The 19,621-nt window shown below is 33.8% G+C and overlaps 1 protein-coding gene and 1 pseudogene across 1 annotated transcript; both read left to right on the top strand.

Annotated features, from left to right (window-relative positions):
• Positions 1-4,902: 4,902 nt before the first annotated feature.
• On the top strand, positions 4,903-5,850 carry LOC103566759 (olfactory receptor 5M3-like). The gene has a single exon (XM_008543275.2). The coding sequence runs from the start codon at positions 4,903-4,905 to the stop codon at positions 5,848-5,850; it is 948 nt and encodes a 315-aa protein (XP_008541497.2).
• Positions 5,851-17,428: 11,578 nt separating this feature from the next.
• Positions 17,429-18,358, top strand: LOC103566752 (olfactory receptor 5M3-like; annotated as a pseudogene).
• Positions 18,359-19,621: the final 1,263 nt, after the last annotated feature.

The following is a 19,621-nucleotide window of genomic DNA, read 5'->3' on the forward strand; positions in this document are numbered from 1 at the left end:
CTCTACTGGCTGACATCATCCCTTGAAATGTCTTAGGAACAAAGGCAAATATACAAGTATAATCTGTGTCAGAGAAGACGACCTGTGGTTTTCATGTACCATTGATACGGCAGGATTTTTCATGAGTGTGAAACAAGCTGGTATCAATAAGTTCAAACCCAAGAATCAAAAATGAGTTAGAATAAGGTTACTTGGCTGGTCTGAGAAGGACATTATCCAAATCTCTAATTATTTGATACAGAAATATCACTCTTTGTCGTCACAGGATCAATTACTATGGGATGAGAAAAGCAACACTTGGAAGAGGGATATGCTTGATATTCTAAGTACTGATCAAACCTGATGGTGTTTCCTCTCACATCTAGCCCTGTTTTATAAAGGATAACGAAATGGACATATCAGGGTTCATATATAAAGATAATCATCATTTTCTTAAAATAATGTTAGTCAATTAAATCTAGGCATTAATTCAACAGATCTTTGGTTTGAATAGAATTTTGAGAGTAGAGGTATAATTTATCAATATGATGATTGCTATGCTTATGAGAAAATAGAATACAGTCTTCAAGGTTTGTCAGCCTTTGTTAAAAAATTTTTAACTGACAGATGGTCCAAATAGTCTCACTGTCTAGTTTATCACTGTTAATAATTATATTTAGGTTATGTTAGTTAATATTAAATACTTATATTTTATATACATATTAGGCAAGGAAAAGGGACTCTAAAATAAATCATAAATGTGAAAGTTGAGTCTATTAAAGCACACAGAAAAATATCAAATTTGTAGGAAGAGGAGAGACAAAGGGTAAGATACAAGATTTCAGGCTGTGTTTCCTGGAGTAGCAGAGCTATCTATGTCTTTTATCCAGTTTCTCTTCATTAGATTTGGGAATTGAGAAGATACATAACACTTATTTCATTATATTTGTAGAAGCCAATTCTAGGATGACTTGTGGTCTTTTTTCTAGTTATACCATGGGAAGCAACATGTTCCCCAAAAAACAATGATTGCAGCATGTTTCCAGAAAGGTATAGCCAATGTCCTAAGGCATTCTTCGGTCCAAGTTACTGTGGTAGCTCCAGAATGTTCCCTGTTAATTGAAGGAACAAAAAAGTATATGAAATTGGCAAAAATTAAGAGGTCATAGAATTCCTAATATGGAAGACTCATCAGACAAGAATGAGAATATGACTAGAACATGAGCTCCATGAGAACAGGTACTGTTTTTGTTTGTTTTTTGTTTTACTATATTCCAGGCAAATAGTAAGTGAGTTAAAAAATAAATAACTGTATGTCGATGGGTGTAGATGATGACACCAAGATCGAGGATTTTCCTGTTTTCCAATGTTTTAGTATATTCATCCACTAGAACTCAGGTACAGCCTGAGAAGAAAGGGGCGAAAGGAATTAATTAAGTTTAATTTCTTCCACTTTGAAAAACAGAGAATCAAAATATTACTTAGGCTCAGTTAGAGGAATAAAGTTGCATGCCTTACAATACAGCGATTGTGAAATGAAAATTACATGCATCACATTTGCAAACAGTTATGTATGTCAATACAAATTACTATCATGTTTCTTAAGCATACTAATTTATTTTCACTCCTAAATGGGTAGAAACCATAAATATGAAGAGGATAGCTATTAGAAATCATATTCTGTTGATAAAAATCATTAGTTAAGGAATTTCTTTTTTTATAGTGTTAAAATAATACAACAAAGCAACATAAACAACAACGATAAAAAACTATCACTCCTAATCTGGGCGTTATGTTGGGTTTTAGAGACGTATATTAATTCTTTGAGGCAAGGAGAAGCCAGTTTGGGCATTATCAATAACATGTGTATTACATAAAGGAGGACATGTAACCTCCTTTATTCTCTCATGTTTTACAACTCTTTTTCACTGAAAAGTGGAGGGAACTTTCTTCACTAATACAGAGTATCGTGCTCATGAAGCACAGATTATTTAAAACATATGTTGTGACTGATGCAATACTGACATGATAGTTATTACAGAGGAAACTGAGATCTCCCTCTCTCTCCTCAAATAAACACAGCACCATCACCAGGATACAGAGAAAATGTTTTAAAATAGTAAGAAAGCAAAATCTCAAGTTCTTCTAGCCCTTTTATTTTGTTTATTTTAAATATTCTAATTCTGCTGAGAGTTGTTTTGCTCTTGAGATTCATGATCATTATAGATGATGCAATATGTAGCCTTCTAATGACCTATTCAGGTTTCTGTCTATATTCTCCAATGAGATAGCCCCTGCTGGGAAATGCAATCCTTATAAATCCTTCTGAATTATCCACTGATGATAACAGATGAGATGTTTACAAGAACATTTTTTCTTCATGCACAGGTGGGTTCATGCACAGGGAGAGTCTATGTGTTTTTATAAAATTAGTCTGAATTGTTAGCCCTGTATGTTGTCTTGTAATTCTGAGTAGGGGGAGAATGGAAAGGTTTATTAGAAGTGAGATTAGAGAGGCTTTACTTTGGTAATGTATGCCAGTTATAGATGGGGCCTTTGGCATGAATCTCTAGTACAAGAACTACAATCATTCAGTGGGAGAAACATACACCATATTACCTAACAAACAGTAGGAATCCTCCCCATAAAGTGTCACTAAGCGGTAATCAAATATTTCTGTTTTCTTTACTAAAGCAATTTTCTCCTTAGCATAAGTGTCATTCTCAATTCTCTCGCTCTATCTCTCTGCCTGTCTCTCTCACATACACGTGTACAGAGTCATTGAATTAAACTTTATGGACTACTTATGCCATAAGTGGGGAAAAAACAGTTAAAATGTTCCTATTACATATATAGGATTTATTAATTATCAAATAAATCAACATAGTGTAAAAATTATACTTAAGAGTGGTTAAATAGAATAATCAGAGAGCCTAATCAGGTTTCTTGCCTAAATGTTTGGAAAATGGCTTCTTACTTGGAAGAAGGCACAAGAATCATGCAGATCCTCCAAATCAAAGAGGATATGTAAATAGAGTTGACAATGCTCTCTATTTCTCTGTTTTACAAATCCATAGTTAGATGAGGAGACACCTCTTTGTGGCTGGCATTTGGCAGAGGCAACCTAGAACATAGGGAAGGTTAAAAATCATCTATTATTTTGTCCAATGTCCATTTGATTTCTATCACAAAAATTTCAACCAGGAGATGAGTAGTGGGAGGCTCAGATACAACAAGAAAATTAAGATAGAGGCTAACCGTAGAGAATGAGGAGGGAAGGACAGATCTCAGATGATGATAGGTAGAAAAAGCTATGTGTCTTTATAGATAAGAAATGAGTTAGCTGTGACATCTTATTATGGATAAGAGGCGAACCAGTGATTTTTCTAGAAAAGATTAACTACATAAACGAATGAATGAATGAATATAAAAGTCATTATCATGATGTTCTTCTAACTTGTATTTTGGTGGCATGTACAGGATAGTTTTATGAAGAACCATCAGTTGTGCAATCCCTTGGCTCACAAATAAATTGAATATTAATAGAACATTACTGCTGGCAAATTAGCTCAAAATATTTAGAGTATTAGAACATGTTAGATAGTATGCAGAATCCACATTGCCAGTCATCTTATTATGATACAGTGAAAAACTAAGAGTAGGGGCCAGCCTCATGGCCAAGTGTTCAAGTGATTAAGTTCTGGTGCTCTGCTTCAGTGGCCCAGGGTTTTGCTGGTTTGGATCCTGGGCGTAGACATGGCACCACTCATGAAGCCGTGCTGAGGTGGCGTCCCACATGCTACAACTAGAAGGACCCACAACTAAAATATACAACTATGTACTGGGGGGACTTGGGGAAAAAAGCAGAAAGAAAAAGAAGATTGGCCACAGTTGTTAACTCAGGTGCCAATCTTAAAAAAAAAAAAACCTAAAAAGTAACTTTGCCCTCAACCCTTCAAAAAGTTTCCTTAGCTTCTAGTACATTTTAGAAATTTCATTAATTTAATCTTAAATATTGATAGAGGAATACTAACGGCCTTCACTCAGTGTTTTATTGCTCTTATTTTGTTTAGAGTTCTAAGGCAGAAAGGAAGAAAGAATAAAAGAGACTGCCACAGAATTTGTTAGTGCTTCAAGACCCAAGGGAGGGGAAGATGCTAAAATGAGGAGATGATGTTTCAATTTATCTTAGTAGGCTTGTTTTCAACTGGAAAATGACTGGCAAGAATTTGTTTCTTTTTTGGCTTGATTTTCAAAAGTTTAAAAATTGCTAAATCAAGATGATACTTTAAGAAATTTTTCCTTTCTTTTTTCTGATAAGGAATATTGGTTTATGTAAAAGGATTTTATATAGTTTTATTAAGTCATTTTTATAATAAACATCTGAAATTTGCAAGATTAGTAAATGGAGATAGCGTTTAACTTTCAGATTATGGAATAACATTTCTTTGTGGCTTTGATTAAACTTATAACTTGTATAGACTTTCTAAAATCTACAAATTTAGTGAATACATAAGACATATGCACATTATAATAGTTGGGGCCAGTGGTAAAAGGTTTTTCCTTTTCAGGAGATAACAAAAAGAAAAATTCTGCCTCTGAAAGTTTTGTTTGTAGAGGAGTAAATCCAGACACAACAAGTTCTGTTACTATACTTCCTATAATTTTATGTTATTTTACCACTTCCTCTGTAGAAAATGTCTCTTGTATATATACCTGCATATAAGAAAGAAATACTGATAGAAAAGGTACGTGAGCAAAAAGAGTGTGGAGATAAAAAGAAAAAAAGCAGAAGAATTGAAATTGAATGGATTAGCAACAGATAATATAAACAATGAATGGCTATATTTGGTATGTGTGTTTTCTGACTTCTGTTTATTTTATTAGATAAAATGCATCTCTACCTGGATCAGATTTAAGAAAATGCCCAATTTTACTGATGTGACTGAATTTGTTCTTTTGGGATTAACTAATCAGCCTGGATTGCAAGTCCTTTTCTTTGTGGTTTTTTTACTGGTCTACATTATCACCCTGATTGGGAATATTGGTATGATCATATTAATCAGGATCAGTCCCAAGCTCAACAGCCCCATGTATTTTTTCCTCAGTCACTTGTCTTTTGCAGATGTGTGGTTCTCCTCTAATGTCACTCCTAAAATGTTAGAAAATTTGCTGTCTGAAACCAAAACCATTTCCTACCCTGGTTGTATAGTGCAGTGTTTTTTATTCACTGCTTTTGTCCACGTAGAAGTCTTTATCCTTGCTGTGATGGCCTTTGATAGATACATGGCAATTGGCAACCCTCTGCTCTACGGCAGCAGAATGTCAAGGACTGTCTGTATTCGATTGATCTCTTTCCCTTACATATATGGCTTCTTTATCAGTTTGATCTCCACCTTATGGACTCATGGTTTGTACTTCTGTGGGAATATTGAGATCAACCATTTCTACTGTGCAGACCCAGCTCTCATCAAAATTGCCTGTGCAGGAACCTTCATTAAAGAATACACCATGCGCACATTGGCAGGTATCAACTTCTCTTATTCTTTATTAGTCATTGTCATCTCCTACATATTTATCCTTATTGCTATCCTAAGAATGCGCTCAGCAAAAGGAAGAAAAAAAGCCTTCTCCACATGTGGATCCCATTTGACAGCTGTCACTATATTTTATGGAACTCTCTTCTTCATGTATCTTAGAATTCCAACTGAAGAGTCTGTGGAACAGGGAAAAATGGTGGCTGTGTTTTACGCCACAGTAATTCCTATGTTGAATCCCATGATCTACAGTCTCAGGAACAAAGATGTAAAGGAGGCTGCAAGCATAGCAACCAGTAGAACATTTTTGACTATATACAATAGAAACTTATAATGTATGATGAAACTCATAGTTTAATAGAAGGGGTAGGAATTAACCATTATTTTTGTATAACTTCGAGGAAATTTGTTATTTATGTTTTCAATGAATGGACAAAGATAACACATAATTGAAAAGTAAATAATGGTATACAGATAGGAAAATCATATTGTAAATGAAACGCTCTAGGTCTGTGAAATCTGACACGATGAAAACATGTTGACAATATCAACTACCTTTCTTCCCTTCCATACAATGTCAGATGCAGTTGCAACTGGGAAAGTCTTTTCTCGGCTCCTCAATGTTTCACAAGTCTATTCTTTCAATTCTGATTTTAAAAGAACTGCAATACTCTTTTGTTGTATCTGGAATTAATGTTGGTTTGAGATTATATGTTACTATTTTAAAACGCTTAAATTGAATATGATCTCACCATAAGTCATTGTTATAATTGGAGACAACATCCCTGAAAATAGAATATTTTATGTAGAATAAGTTATAAACTCTACTTAAGCAATGTTAATTCGTATACTAGAAGAGCTTACATTTTCAAATGTACACTAATTAATTAAATAAACCTCATTTATATATCAACATATTTAATATCTTGTTGTATCCATCGGATATTCTATTTATGTCTTACCTTATAATGACTACAATCTAACACAATTTAACTGGTGCTTTAGAATTGAGAATGTGTTTACATAAATGTATTTCAACAAGTTATCTCTAGATGATTAGATGGACATGTGGAGTTACATTTACTCTTTTTTTTTCTTTATGCTTTTTTAAAGTATTTTTAAGGTTTGATTGTAGTAGAATCTATCTGAGTTCTTAATAGCTCTAGCACATGCATTTGTAACATATACATGTTGCATTTGACTTTAAAATTTAACATATCATCACTGATATATAAGAGATGCCCTATCCTTTGGTTTTTATTACAATATTACTTACTCAGTGTCAAAATACATTTATTTAAAAGACAAGAAAATTTTCAAGGCACAAAGAGCTAAGTTTGATTGTGAATATACAAAATTTGTAACCTTTTCTGTCAGGATTCAAGTTTTCTTCATTTTTCTTAATTTAACAATATTATAAAGGACATTTTAGAAATGAGCCTGGATTTTTCACAAAGAAAGCAAAATTATGCAAACATTATATATGCATATATGCATGTATAGATGTTATTATACATGTGTATGTGTATGTACATCTATGCATATGTATGTGTCTTTGTGTAGGTGTGTGTGTTTTTTTGTGTGTGTTTCAGCACAGTCAGCTTGATCAGTACTTTCCAGGAGTTCCTATGTAGGAATTTCCCTCAGGACCAAACTAGTTGTAAATGTAAAATGATCAACATAATTATATAATTTGCAATACTTTATACTATAACATTATATGCTATCATTTTGAACTATATTATTTCTCCTTCCACTACATTTAAGCTTATAACTCCAAACTGCCTTCTTCACTGATCACAGAATTCCTTTCTCTATCTATATCCTGACCATAGATTGTAAAACTTAGTCCACTTGAAAGCCAGAAAGTTTCTTCATTATTATAATTTAAATACACTGTAGTAATTAGTGAAGTCAAAAATTACAATATGTATTTTTGGCATTTGAATTATTTTAATTCATTTTTGTTTGGTTTTTGTTTTGTCCATTTTTCTTTTGGAAAATTTACAATTTTTGCAATGAAGCAATTATTTTTCTAACAATAGTTTATTTTAATGTTTTCTCACTGCACATTAAGTTCTATGAGAGATAAAACCATTTCTGTCTTGATTATCACTGTAATACCAGTGTTATAAACTCTGCACATAGTAGGAGCTTAATAAACATTTGCTAATTACAAAAATGGGCTGAGTATATATTATATATGCCATATCTTTTGTTTAAAGCTTGTTGTTTGCCTTTTAATGTAGTTTACGGTGTTTTACAACATATTTATATACTAAATCCTCATGTACTCAAATCAACTAAATTCTGACTGAGTTTCTTCATTAGTGTTATGATAAAAAGATCCTTTTCCATATGTAGGGTGGTAGAGTATGCTATGTGGTCCTCAAATCCAATATCCTCTTCTTTTTTATTAAAGAAAACAAAACAAAAAACTAACTATGTTTCTCAGCTGCCCTTGAAGTTTCTGTGACCAGCTGGCTGAGGTCTATATAGGGGCGTAAGACTGGCAGTGTTGTATACCATGTCTATTTTATTTTTTATTTTCTTTGTTCAACAGTTGCAAACAAAAGTCTGTGAGGCCCCAGGGGATGGTGTGGAGTCACAGGAAAATGTTTGGCTTATTGAATCACTTTAATAAAAGTCTCAGTCCAAGATCTCCATTTGCCTGTTATAGGAGTGAGAAAAAAACTTCTACTATGCTAAACCGACAAGATTTCAGAGATTGTTATGGCCACTAGTGTTCTTTTAACTAATATGAACAGACCGCATAACCATTCACATAAAAGTTCATGTAAGGCATACACATTTAAAATATTTACATTTCATTTAAATCATTTAGAATTTATTTTTCAAAGTAGTCTGAAGCAAGAATCTAACATTAATTTTCATAAAACATTAACCACCATTATTTACTTAATAATCTGTGTGTTCCCACTAATTTTAAAAGGCCAATAATATTATACAAACTTGTTTATATTTCTTTTGGTCTATTTCTCAGTATTCTAACTTATTGTTTAATTAATTCACTCATTCATCTGACAAGTATTAGCTGAGTGCCTTTTATGTACCAGACACAGTTTTACTTATTTGTTACACTCAATGGAAAAAAAATCCTTGATTTCACAATGCTTATATTCCAGTAGTCTGAGGCATTCATAAACAATGATCATAATACATAAGTAAATCATATGGTATGTTAGCTATCCTATGAAAATGTGGAAAGAAAAACTATTGTAGGATAGAGCAAAGGAGTGTCTCTGGCTAAGACATGAGAATAAAGTGGATTTTATTGAGAAGGTGATATTGTGCAAAAACCTCATGGAGTGCTTTATAGATTATCTGCGCAGGTGTTTGAGGGGCGGTATTCTAAGCAGATGGGATGCAAGCATTCAAGGAGCATTTCAAGGACAGTTTAGAAATCATTTTGACTGGAACTCGGGTCAATGAGAAAATTAATAGAGTATGAGATCAGAGGCATAATAGGGATGAGTAGCCAATTCTTTAAGATCAAGTGAGCCATTGGAAGGCTTTCACTCTGAGAAAAACTGGAAGCTGTAGGAAGGTATTAAGCTGAGCAGCAATGTGAAGGAACTTATGTTTTCAAAGGACCACTTCAGTTTTTCAGTTTAGGATGGAGCGTAGATGTACTAGGGTGGTAAAGGTAGATAATTCATGCAACAGAAATGATTGCTACAGCCTGTGTATAGCAGCAAAGGTGGTGAGAGGTCCTCTGATTCTGGAAATAATTTCAATATAGATCTCAGAATCCTTAAGGTAGAGTTGTTGTTTGGAAGTATTAATCTACACAAATTCCTATTGCTATTCTGTCTAGGTACTCCATTGTGAATAGTTACGACGACTGGAATGCCAGTATAATTTATACGTGAAACTTCTAGACTGAGGTGTTTGAAAAGTATACATGGCATCCTTATCCTTTCTTCAACATCTGACAGCTGGATATAGATGCTCCAGGTGACTTTGTAAACTGCATGCTGTTGAGGGCAGTCTGCCTAACAGCTTGAGACCCTGAATGACCAAGGACAGCATGAAACAGAATGCCCTACCATCAGCTGGAACACCTGTTTATAAATTTTATGTGTGAAAATCAAAATTCATATTTTTTTGATTTCATACTTTCTCTTTCTGTTATTTACACTAGCTAGTAATTTGTCCATATGTAAACAGCCCAACCCCAGATCCTCAAGAACTTTATATTTGTTTTTTTAAATCAACCCTACTGTTTTCTGTTGTTAATTTCTTCTTTTATACTTAGGAATCTCATTTTCTTACTGTTTTTGTATTTACTTTTTAGCACTTCTAGTTAAATGTTTGATTAATTTACATTTTTTCTTATTTAGTCATGATAACTATTTGAGATTATCTTTTGGATTTGAACCATATCATACATGTAAACTGCATAAATCCTATTGTTATATTTTAAGTTTAATTTTGTTTTGCTTTTTCCTTAGATCTAAGAATTATGTAAGTACATATTTTAATTTATAAATTATTTTAATAATTTAATTTTAACTTAAACATCTATTCTTTGTTGTTTTAAAAAACCTTATACTCATTCATATCTTCTAGATATTATCATGGTTCTTTTGTGTTTTGTGAATAGAAACTTTCACAAGTATTCAGTGGTTCCTCACAGCTTCTTACACTGAGAACCACATTTGTAACTTAAAAGTCAGTGCAACCACGTTAGACTATTTAGTTTCCTGTAGAGGTTGACCTTAAAAATTAAACCTAACACAACATTTGAGGGGATAAAATATAATTAATTTTTACTTGAAATAAATTCTGGATTCAGGGAGCTCTAATTTACTCTCTAAGATGCTGGATCCAGAACTCCTGAAGATAGTAAACTCCTAGTTGTAGGCAGCACAATTATTCTCTCAAGCTCCACACAGAACTTTATGCTTAATCATCATTCTTCACTTCCAAAGTATAGTTTCATTGTAAATCTGGAGGTTCTCACCTTATTCGAAGTGTCTAAGTGATACTTCGAAATATGCCTCTCCTTCTTGTGTAGTTCATCTACTGAAAACACGGTCATTTAACCATTTCTTTATTCAAAAAATATTTCTTGAACCCCTACTATGTGCCCAGTATCATTATAGGAACTGGGAAAGGGCCATGAGCAACGCAGTTGATGGCCTTCTAATAAAAATGTCGTTGCAATGGAAAAAGAATGGAATTGAGGGGAAACTAGTGATTTCTTCCACTGGTCTTAATAAGCAGGAAAAAACTCCTGCTGTAGGAACTGAAAACGGGGACAGTGTGAGTGTAGTGCAGTGCTTAAGACAAAAGAGGGAAAAATTTTGAGGCATGGACATAAATTTCCAGGGCACTCAATTAAGTTGATCAAGGGCACAGACGGCTGCAATTATACACAATTTTTTGGTTGTACAAATATTTTTGTTCCCTCAGCTTCACAAGGACCATGATAGAATATATCAAGCACATCAGTCATACAGCAGAAATGAGGCTTCTCTTGGCTCAGAATTTGAATCTCAGGATTTTGATCAACCGTGTTAAAAGTTACCTGTTGGGCAATAAGATGAAAAGATTAACAGAACAAGTTCTGAAATCAGGAATCTAGTCCCTGCTTCATTGAAAGTGTGACCCAGAGCAAGTTTCTGAACCTCTCTTAGACGCTGTTTTCTTCTGTAAAATGGGAATAATAATAATTATGTCAGAAAGGAGTAATGAGAATTAAATTAAATTAGCATAGCGTCTGACATCAGCTAACTTCAATAAATGCTTTGTTGTTGCTATTAAGTTCCTAGTTTCCCTTATGTATAAAATGAGGGAATTGAAGCAGATATGTTTTTCCTGCTTTGATACACTATAGTTTTAGTTATAGGCGATAACACTTGTCGCGTCTTTCACTGGAAAACCCAAGTGGCACAGAACCTGAAATACAGAACATAGGATTGGCGTGTGGAGGCTGAGTAACACCGACATCGTTTAGTGTGATGCAAACCCAGAGCAAATTTTGTTATTTGATCCCAGGACACAATCAAAATAACTCGAGTTTGGAGAAAAATAAAATTGTCCAAATGTGTTATTAACAAAACAAAATGCAACAGTCAACTCTCTTTCCAAAGATGTACTAGCCTCAGGGTCACGTCTAGGGGAATCTTCTTAATTGCTTCTTTGGTTCCTAAGGAAGGCATTTAAAGAAAGTTCCCTTGTGGACTTCCACTTTCTCTTTTGCCTGATATCCGTCGTTTACCATCCCTCATGTAGCATTCACTTTTCAATTCTGCGTGCTCTCTGAGGATATTTCTCTTCATTCTGGTGTTGGTATAAACATGCATCTATCTAGAACTGTCGGATGAAGCTTGCATCTTAGATTTTATTTTTGTTCTTTATTAATTACCAGTAATTAACATTAATTATTCCATCACTGTTATCTGTGTGTGTAGATGTGTATGTGTTTACAAGAGACAGAGAAAAATAAAATTTTTATGGAGATTTGATTATTTGATTATTACAATCTGTTCATGCAAGCTACAGTTTCCAGGAATGCATTTGATAATAATTGTGACTTGCAATATTTATTATGTTAACATTTAATATCTGTTTTCTTATAATCACACAATAAAATTAATGCTATTATTAATCTTGCATCACATTAAGGCGTAGAGACATTAAAAACATAATGAAACAAGAATAAAAGCTTTCCAAGTTCATAAAATAAGTTACAGAGCCAGAATTCAGCCAAGGACTGACAATAGAAATAGAATTCTTTAACAGGAATACTTAATATTTCCTTATGCCTGGTCAAAGGGGAAAAGTCCACATTTTCTAGGAATTTAATTTTAAATACAGTGATATAATATGGAAAGCTTGTATATATATGTTTGCTTTTAGATTGTAAGGAAAATCTTCTAAGTGCTTCTGAGGCCCACAAACCCTCTCTGTTTTCCAGACCTCATACTCCCTAAGATGAGATCTAACCATTCAACACTTACCACGAGTTCACCATCATGATCTGCTATCTGGCTAACCACCTCTCAGGGTTTCACATATTCAGTTTTTGTGAAGTACTAACACCACCGTCTTTTATATCTTTTTTTGTGCTGAATCTCTTTGGTACCATGCAATCAGATTTCACTTTCCAAAGAAGAATTCCTCTATGGTAAATCTTTGAAAAAGGCGTAAAAGCGAAAAACACAGGCAGCTACAGGTGTATTCTGTTGATTCAGACATCAGCATGGTCTGTTGACATGTTTATAACCTCTTTTCAGGTACAGAATCTCTCTTCTTTGTATGTCCTCTATCATCTATGATGGTGTCTCAAACATATTTTTCATTAATTTTTCTTTGCGTATGATCCTGTCAAACTTTAAAAATCTAATTTATTCTTGTTTAGGGAGTTTATCTGTTTCAAAACTAAGTGCATTTTAAAAAACTAAATTAGCATTGCTTGAGCAGTTTATCTATGACTTATTTTTCTTGTTCCTGTTCCTGTGAACTGCACATGTTCACAAGCGACTCACAAGAATGTTCAGCAGGTTTGAAACAAATAATCAAAACACGTGTCCTCTCCTTTCCAGAACTTCAAGGAGCATATCCAAACCTGAGAACACAGCAACACGCTACAGAGCAGATACCCAGCAGAGACGGGGATTACTTTATCAAGTCCTCTTCCTGCTTGGTACTAGCTTTTTTTCTTTTCCCCTACAAAACGAAAACATTTTTTTGATGGTGAAAGACAGGGATAAACAACTAGGTTATTGTTCTGGTGGACTTCCATAGCTAAAAATTAGTTTTAAATTAAGTTTATGTCTATATAAGAAAGGTTCCACAGAAGTTCAAAAGAGAAAAGTTAGAAAGAACTGAGTCACTACAGGTCGTATATGCATGCACAGTAGCAGTTAATAACACATTTTCTTATACTGTTGACAGCAAAGCAACACATCCATCATATTCACTTAATTGCTAGTCATAATGCAACTGATTTATAATTTTTTTGCCTATAGTTTTAGTTATTTAGCTTTATGAAAGTTGTATAAATGCCACACACAATTACTGTACATATTTGAGAAAACATGTAATAAAAAACCCAAAACAAAAAATTATTATTATTTTTTTTTTGAGGAAGATTAGCCCTGAGCTAACTACCACCAGTCCTCCTCTTTTTTTGCTGAGGAAGCCTGGCCCTGAGTAACATTCATGCCCATCTTCCTCTACTTTATATGTGGTACGCCTACCACAGCATGGCGTGCCAAGCGGTGCCGTGTCCGCACCCAGGATCTGAACCTGCGAACCCCAGACCGCCGAGAACCAGAAGGTGTGAACTTAACTACTGCACCACTGGGCCGACCCCAAAATTATTTTATATTAATATTTTCTACCCTGTGATTTCATGCTATCTTTTATCTCTTAAACACTCACAAACATATTCCTTTAAGGTGGTAATTTAAATTTTGTAACATGAATGATACATTGGAAGATAAAGAATTTTGGCCAGTTTATTAATACGCATGCTTTGATATGAATGGTGAGCTGAACAGTAACAAAGTGAGTACCGTTGACTTAAACTTCAGCATAATTTAATGGAAACTCTACTTTATGCACAGTAGATTGATGCTCACCTCCAACTCAATGTGATCACATATATTCTCAAAGTTTAATTTCTCTCTGTAAATCTGTATGCTTAAAACCAAACGGTCATGTCATATTGATCATTGAAAAACTCTTCAAAAGGAAAAGGAATCCAATAAAGGTAACATAAACTCTTGGGCCTGGGTTAAGATGGGGAGAAGACCGTGGGATTATAGAGAAATACTGGTGTTCTTTATATCATAAAACAAAGGATTTCATTTTATTTATTTTCTCATTTTTTTCATTTTTCTTATTTTTTCAATTACTTTTTTATTGAGGTATAATTGACATATAACATTATGTTAATTTTAGGTGTAGAACGTAATTCTCTATTTGCACATAATGCAAAATGGTCACCGCAGTAAATCCAGTTAACAGTCAACCCAATCTGTAGTAGCAAATTTTTTTTCTTGTGATGAGGACTTTTAAGATCTATTCTCAGCAATTTTCAAATATTGAAAATAGTAATGTTGACTATTGTCACCATGCTGTACATCATATCCCCATGACTTATTAATTTTATAACTGGAAGTTTGTACTTTTTAACCACCTTCACTCTTTTTGCCTACCCCCGACTCCCCACCTCTGCCAGTCACCAATCTATTCTCTGTATCTATGGTCTTGTTTATTGTTGTTTTTTTTTAAGACTCTTTTTATAAGTGAAATCATGGTGTATTTATCTTTCTCTGTCTGGCTCATTTCCCTTAGGATCATGCCTTCAAGGTCCATCTATATTGCTGCAAATGGCAAGATTTCATCTTTTTTACAGCAGAGTAGTATACCATTGTGTATACTACTTTATACACATCCTCTTTATCCACTCACCGAACAATAGACACTTAGGTTGTTTTCATATCTTGACTATTGGTAATAATGCTGCATTGAACATAGGGGTGCATATTCCTTTTTGAATTAGTGTTCTTCTCTTAGGATAAGAAAGTGGAATAGATGGAATATGTGCTAGTTCTAACTTTAAGTTTTTGAAGAACTTCTGCACTGTTTTCCATAGTGGTTGTACCAATTTAGATTCCCATCAACAGTACACAAGCGTTGCCTTTTCTCTACATCCTTGCCAACACTTATTTCTTGTCTTTTTGATAATAGACATTCTAATAGATGTGAGGTAACCTCTCGTGGTTTTTATTTGCATTTCCCTGATAATTAGTGATGTTGAGCATTTTTTCATATACCTGTTGGTCATTTATATTTTTTCTTGGGAAAAAATGCTTATTTATATCCTTTGCCTATTTTTTACTCAGATTGTTTGTTTTTTTGCTATTGAGTTAAATGTGTTCTTTATATATTTTAGATACTAACCACTTATCAGATATATGATTTGAAAATATTTTCTCCCATTCAATGGGTTGCCTTTTCGTTTTCTTTTGCTGTGCAGAAGCTTTTTAGTTTAATGTAGTTCCACTTTTCTTTATTTTTGCCTTTGTTGCCTTTCCTTTTGGAGTTGAGTCCAAAAAATTATCACTATCTTTATATCATAAAACACATAATTTCAGAGATGAACTTATCAACTCTCTAATAGATTTTCATCATATACATAAATGTATTCCAAGGCAGTTTATCCAATTTTAGATAACTTTAACTGTTATTATTCTTAAAATTTTTAAACCATTATTTAATGCCTCAATTTTTAATTACTTAGCCTGAAATTCTGGAGTTTCTAGACTCAGTCTAGTATACTTTGGTTGGTAGCTTTCTTTTCCTGAGAAAAAGTTTCTTTACAATTGGGTGAGTGGTAGGCAATAGATTACCTGTGTTGATAAGAACCTGTTTATTTTCACTATGTGGATAAAGTTTATCTTCTTAGCTACTCTTCTCTTTCCTGTTCACTACCTAGTAATAACTATGAATAAAGTCCATCATTCTTATGGAACTAAGTATAATTCTGGAGGTTAAAACAAGGCTTTTAGGAATAATCCATTTTCCTATAAAGCATTTGGAGGGCTTGTTACAATCCCATCTCCAACAAATTCACTGTCCTGTTGAAAGTCTATCCTGAGATTCTTACTGGACAGCATTACACTCTATGTTCCTCAGAATGTGAATATTCATTGATGCTGTTGGAATCTCTCACTCTCTCTCTTTCTTATATTTTCACACAAAGTAAATTCTAGGTAGACTAAGTATAACAATTCTTTCCCACAAAACTTCATATAGTTAAACTTTATTAGGTAGATTATCTGTTTCTAAGATATTGAATAAGATACAAAGATTTCTCACTATTATTTCATGAGTGAACACTTGTGGATTTTTCTTCATGATACCTGTTAACAGGAGGCAAGGCACTGGTGTTTCCTCAGGAAAATAACTAGTGAACTATTGTTCTGGGAATAGGTTGATATGATACGATTTACATTTGAGAAGAAATTTGCAAAATATTTAGGAAGCTTTCCTAGAAGTCCACTGGCTCTCCAAAGAAGACTCAATCATTCCCGAACTTCTGCCCCCACTGTAACTTTGTAAGAATATATCATGGTTTTAGAAAGTTTATTTACATTAATACTGCTACCAATACTGACATTAATTTCTCTGTCACTTATCTTTGAATACTGAAGACATAAGAGTTAATGATATCTAGAAGATTATAATTATGTGTTTAATTTGCAAGAGAGTCCATATCCAGAAAATATGCATGATGTATGAATGTGTATAAGTGGTTTACCCCCTTATCCTTGGCTTTGAGGACTACTGTGATCCATTTATTTCTCTTCAATTTAAATGACTGCAAGTATGATGTTAGATTAAAAGTATTTTTTCATCTGACTTTTAGAGCTGATAAATCATTTGATTAAGTGGCTTCCACCTCTAATCATGGGTAATATGCTCATAATAAAATAGAGATCAAGTAATTATTTTTGAGCTATGTTTAAAAGAAAGCTATAACCCTCTATAAATATCTTACAAATATGAAACTACCAAACATGGCAGTATTGGAAAGAAGGAATGTTTAAGAAGAAGTCTTGGAAATTTGGCTAATCACTATACTTAGTACTAGAATGTTTCACTCACAATATTTTGTCTAACGTATGTGTAATAAGCCCTGTGTATTTACTCATCTTAGTATCCTTTAAAGAGTCTGTTACCTACCAAGTGTTCAGAAACAATTTGCTGAAAAGAATGCCAAAGTGCAATCAAATATTCAATAAAGAAAACAATGAAAAGAAGTAGGGATAGAGATATACATTAATAAATAGTCAATACTTGATTTCAAAATTTATTTCCTTTTAGTTGTCAACAGAATTTGGAAGTAATATTGACTTAGAACTGAGAAAATGCTCAATTTCACTGATGTGACAGAGTTTATTCTTTTGAGACTAACCAGCCATCTGGAATGGCAAGTTCTCTTCTTCTTCATTTTCCTGGTGGTCTGTCTTATAACCAGTGGGTAATGTGGGCATGATCATGTTAATTAAGTTCAGTCCACAGCTTAACAGTCCCATGTACTTTTTCCTCAGTCATTTGTCATTTGTTGATGCATGGTTTTCTTCCAATGTCACCCCTAAAATGTTGGAAAACCTGTTATCAGAGACAAAAACTATTTCTTATGCTGGTTGTTTAATCCAGTGTTTCTTCTTCATTGCCCTTGCCCATGTGGAAATGTTTATTCTTGCTGTGATGGCCTTTGATAGACATGTGGCAATTGGAAACCCTCTGCTCTATGGCAGCAAAATGTCAAGGGTTGTCTGTATTCAATTGATTTCTTTCCCTTACATATATGGTTTTCTGATTAGTCTGACAACAGCATTATGGACTTATGGCTTGTACTTCTGTGGGGAAATTGAAATCAACTACTTCTACTGTGCAGACCCACCTCTCATCAAAATAGCCTGCGCTGGGACCTTTGTAAAAGAATATACAATGATAATACTTGCAGGCATTAACTTCACATATTCTCTGAGTATAATTATCACATCATATCTGTTCATTCTCATTGCTATTCTACGGATGCACTCAGCAGAAGGAAGGCGGGAGGCTTTTTCCACCTGTGGGTCCCATTTGACAGCTGTCATCATATTTTATGTAACTCTTATCTTTATCTATCTTAGACATCCCACAGAGGAGTCTGTAGAACAGGGGAAACGGTCGCTATATTTTATACCACAGTGATCCCTATGTTGAATCCCATGATTTACAGTCTGAGGAACAGAGATGTGAAAGAAGCCATGAAGAAAATGATCACCAGAGCAGGTTTAACAAAATAAAATTGAGTTAATTTTGTCTTCTCTGTTTCATAAGTATTTATTTGGTGACTGATTATTGCTCATCTACAAAGAATGTCTCAAATTTAGAGAAAAAAAGACATTACCCCATTCTTGATGTAAGTACAGGATTAATTAAAAATGTTAATTAATTGAAAAGGTTATTTGAACTAAAGCTCACAGTACACTAATTGAAATTTTTCAAATATTTAGCTGGAACAAAAAGCTCTTGTTTTTCTTATTCAAAAATGAAGTGGATGAGGGGCTGGCCCAGTGGTGCAGTGGTGAAGTTCCCACATTCTGCTTCAGTGGCCCAGGGTTCACTGGTTCAAATCTCGGTTACGGATCTATTCATCACCTGTCAAGCCATGCTGTGGTAGATATCCCATACATAAAATAGAAGAAGATGGGCATGGATGTTAGCTCAGGGCCAGTCTTCCTCAGCAAAAAAGAGGAGGATTGGCAGTAGATGTTAGCTCAGGGCTAATCTTCCTCAAAAAAAAAAAATGAAGTGGAAGAATTTTGGAAATACTTATGAATTTCCCCACTTAGAGAGTAATTTGGGGCAGAAAAGTAATAATATATTTCATTTAGTCATCTGGCATGAGGCCGTGACAATAGCCAACTGTCTAATGGTTATGAGATTGTTTAATGTTTAAGACTTCTTTCAATGTGAAGGCTGGGTCTATACTGAGAGTATTGCTTTAGAAATAGCAATGCTATTGTGTTTAATTCTTTTTTACATTTTTAGTGTTTACAAGACACAATATGGTAAGTGTCTCTCTTTGACAGATTCCAGTAACCACCATGTTTCAACTGCAATGTTGCCAGGGACTGAATTGTGCACTTCACACGTGCCCCCACCAAAGTGTTTTCAGTCTTACTGAAGAGTGGGTAGAATTAGTGGATAGACGTGCCATTTTGAAAGCGCAGTCCTCCAGATTCCACTTAATAAATTACATTTTGCACATCTGCTACTAAAATATGGAACTTAAATATTTTTAAATAATTTTTGTATTTGAAAGAAATAAAGCATTTAGAATGACCTATTTGTTGTTAAAAAATGACATGTCCTGCCATAATATATTAACATAATTTGATTCACACTTGATCTTCATTTTTAGGAAGTACAAGCATGAGGCAACAATTTTGTCACTTGGACTTCCTTTGGTCTCTCTGTCCCCAGACAAATAACTAAATATTTGCATACATACACACAAAAGTGTATTCATACATATATATACATAGATGATCTTTTATTTTGTT

The sequence above is a fragment of the Equus przewalskii genome, chromosome 11 (genome assembly GCF_037783145.1).
Source record: "Equus przewalskii isolate Varuska chromosome 11, EquPr2, whole genome shotgun sequence".
NCBI classification, from domain to species: Eukaryota; Metazoa; Chordata; class Mammalia; order Perissodactyla; family Equidae; genus Equus; species Equus przewalskii.

What these genes read in the sequence shown, in the direction of transcription:
- LOC103566759 (XM_008543275.2), top strand. Translation starts at nt 4,903, where the DNA reads ATGCCCAATTTTACTGATGTGACTGAATTTGTTCTTTTGGGATTAACT.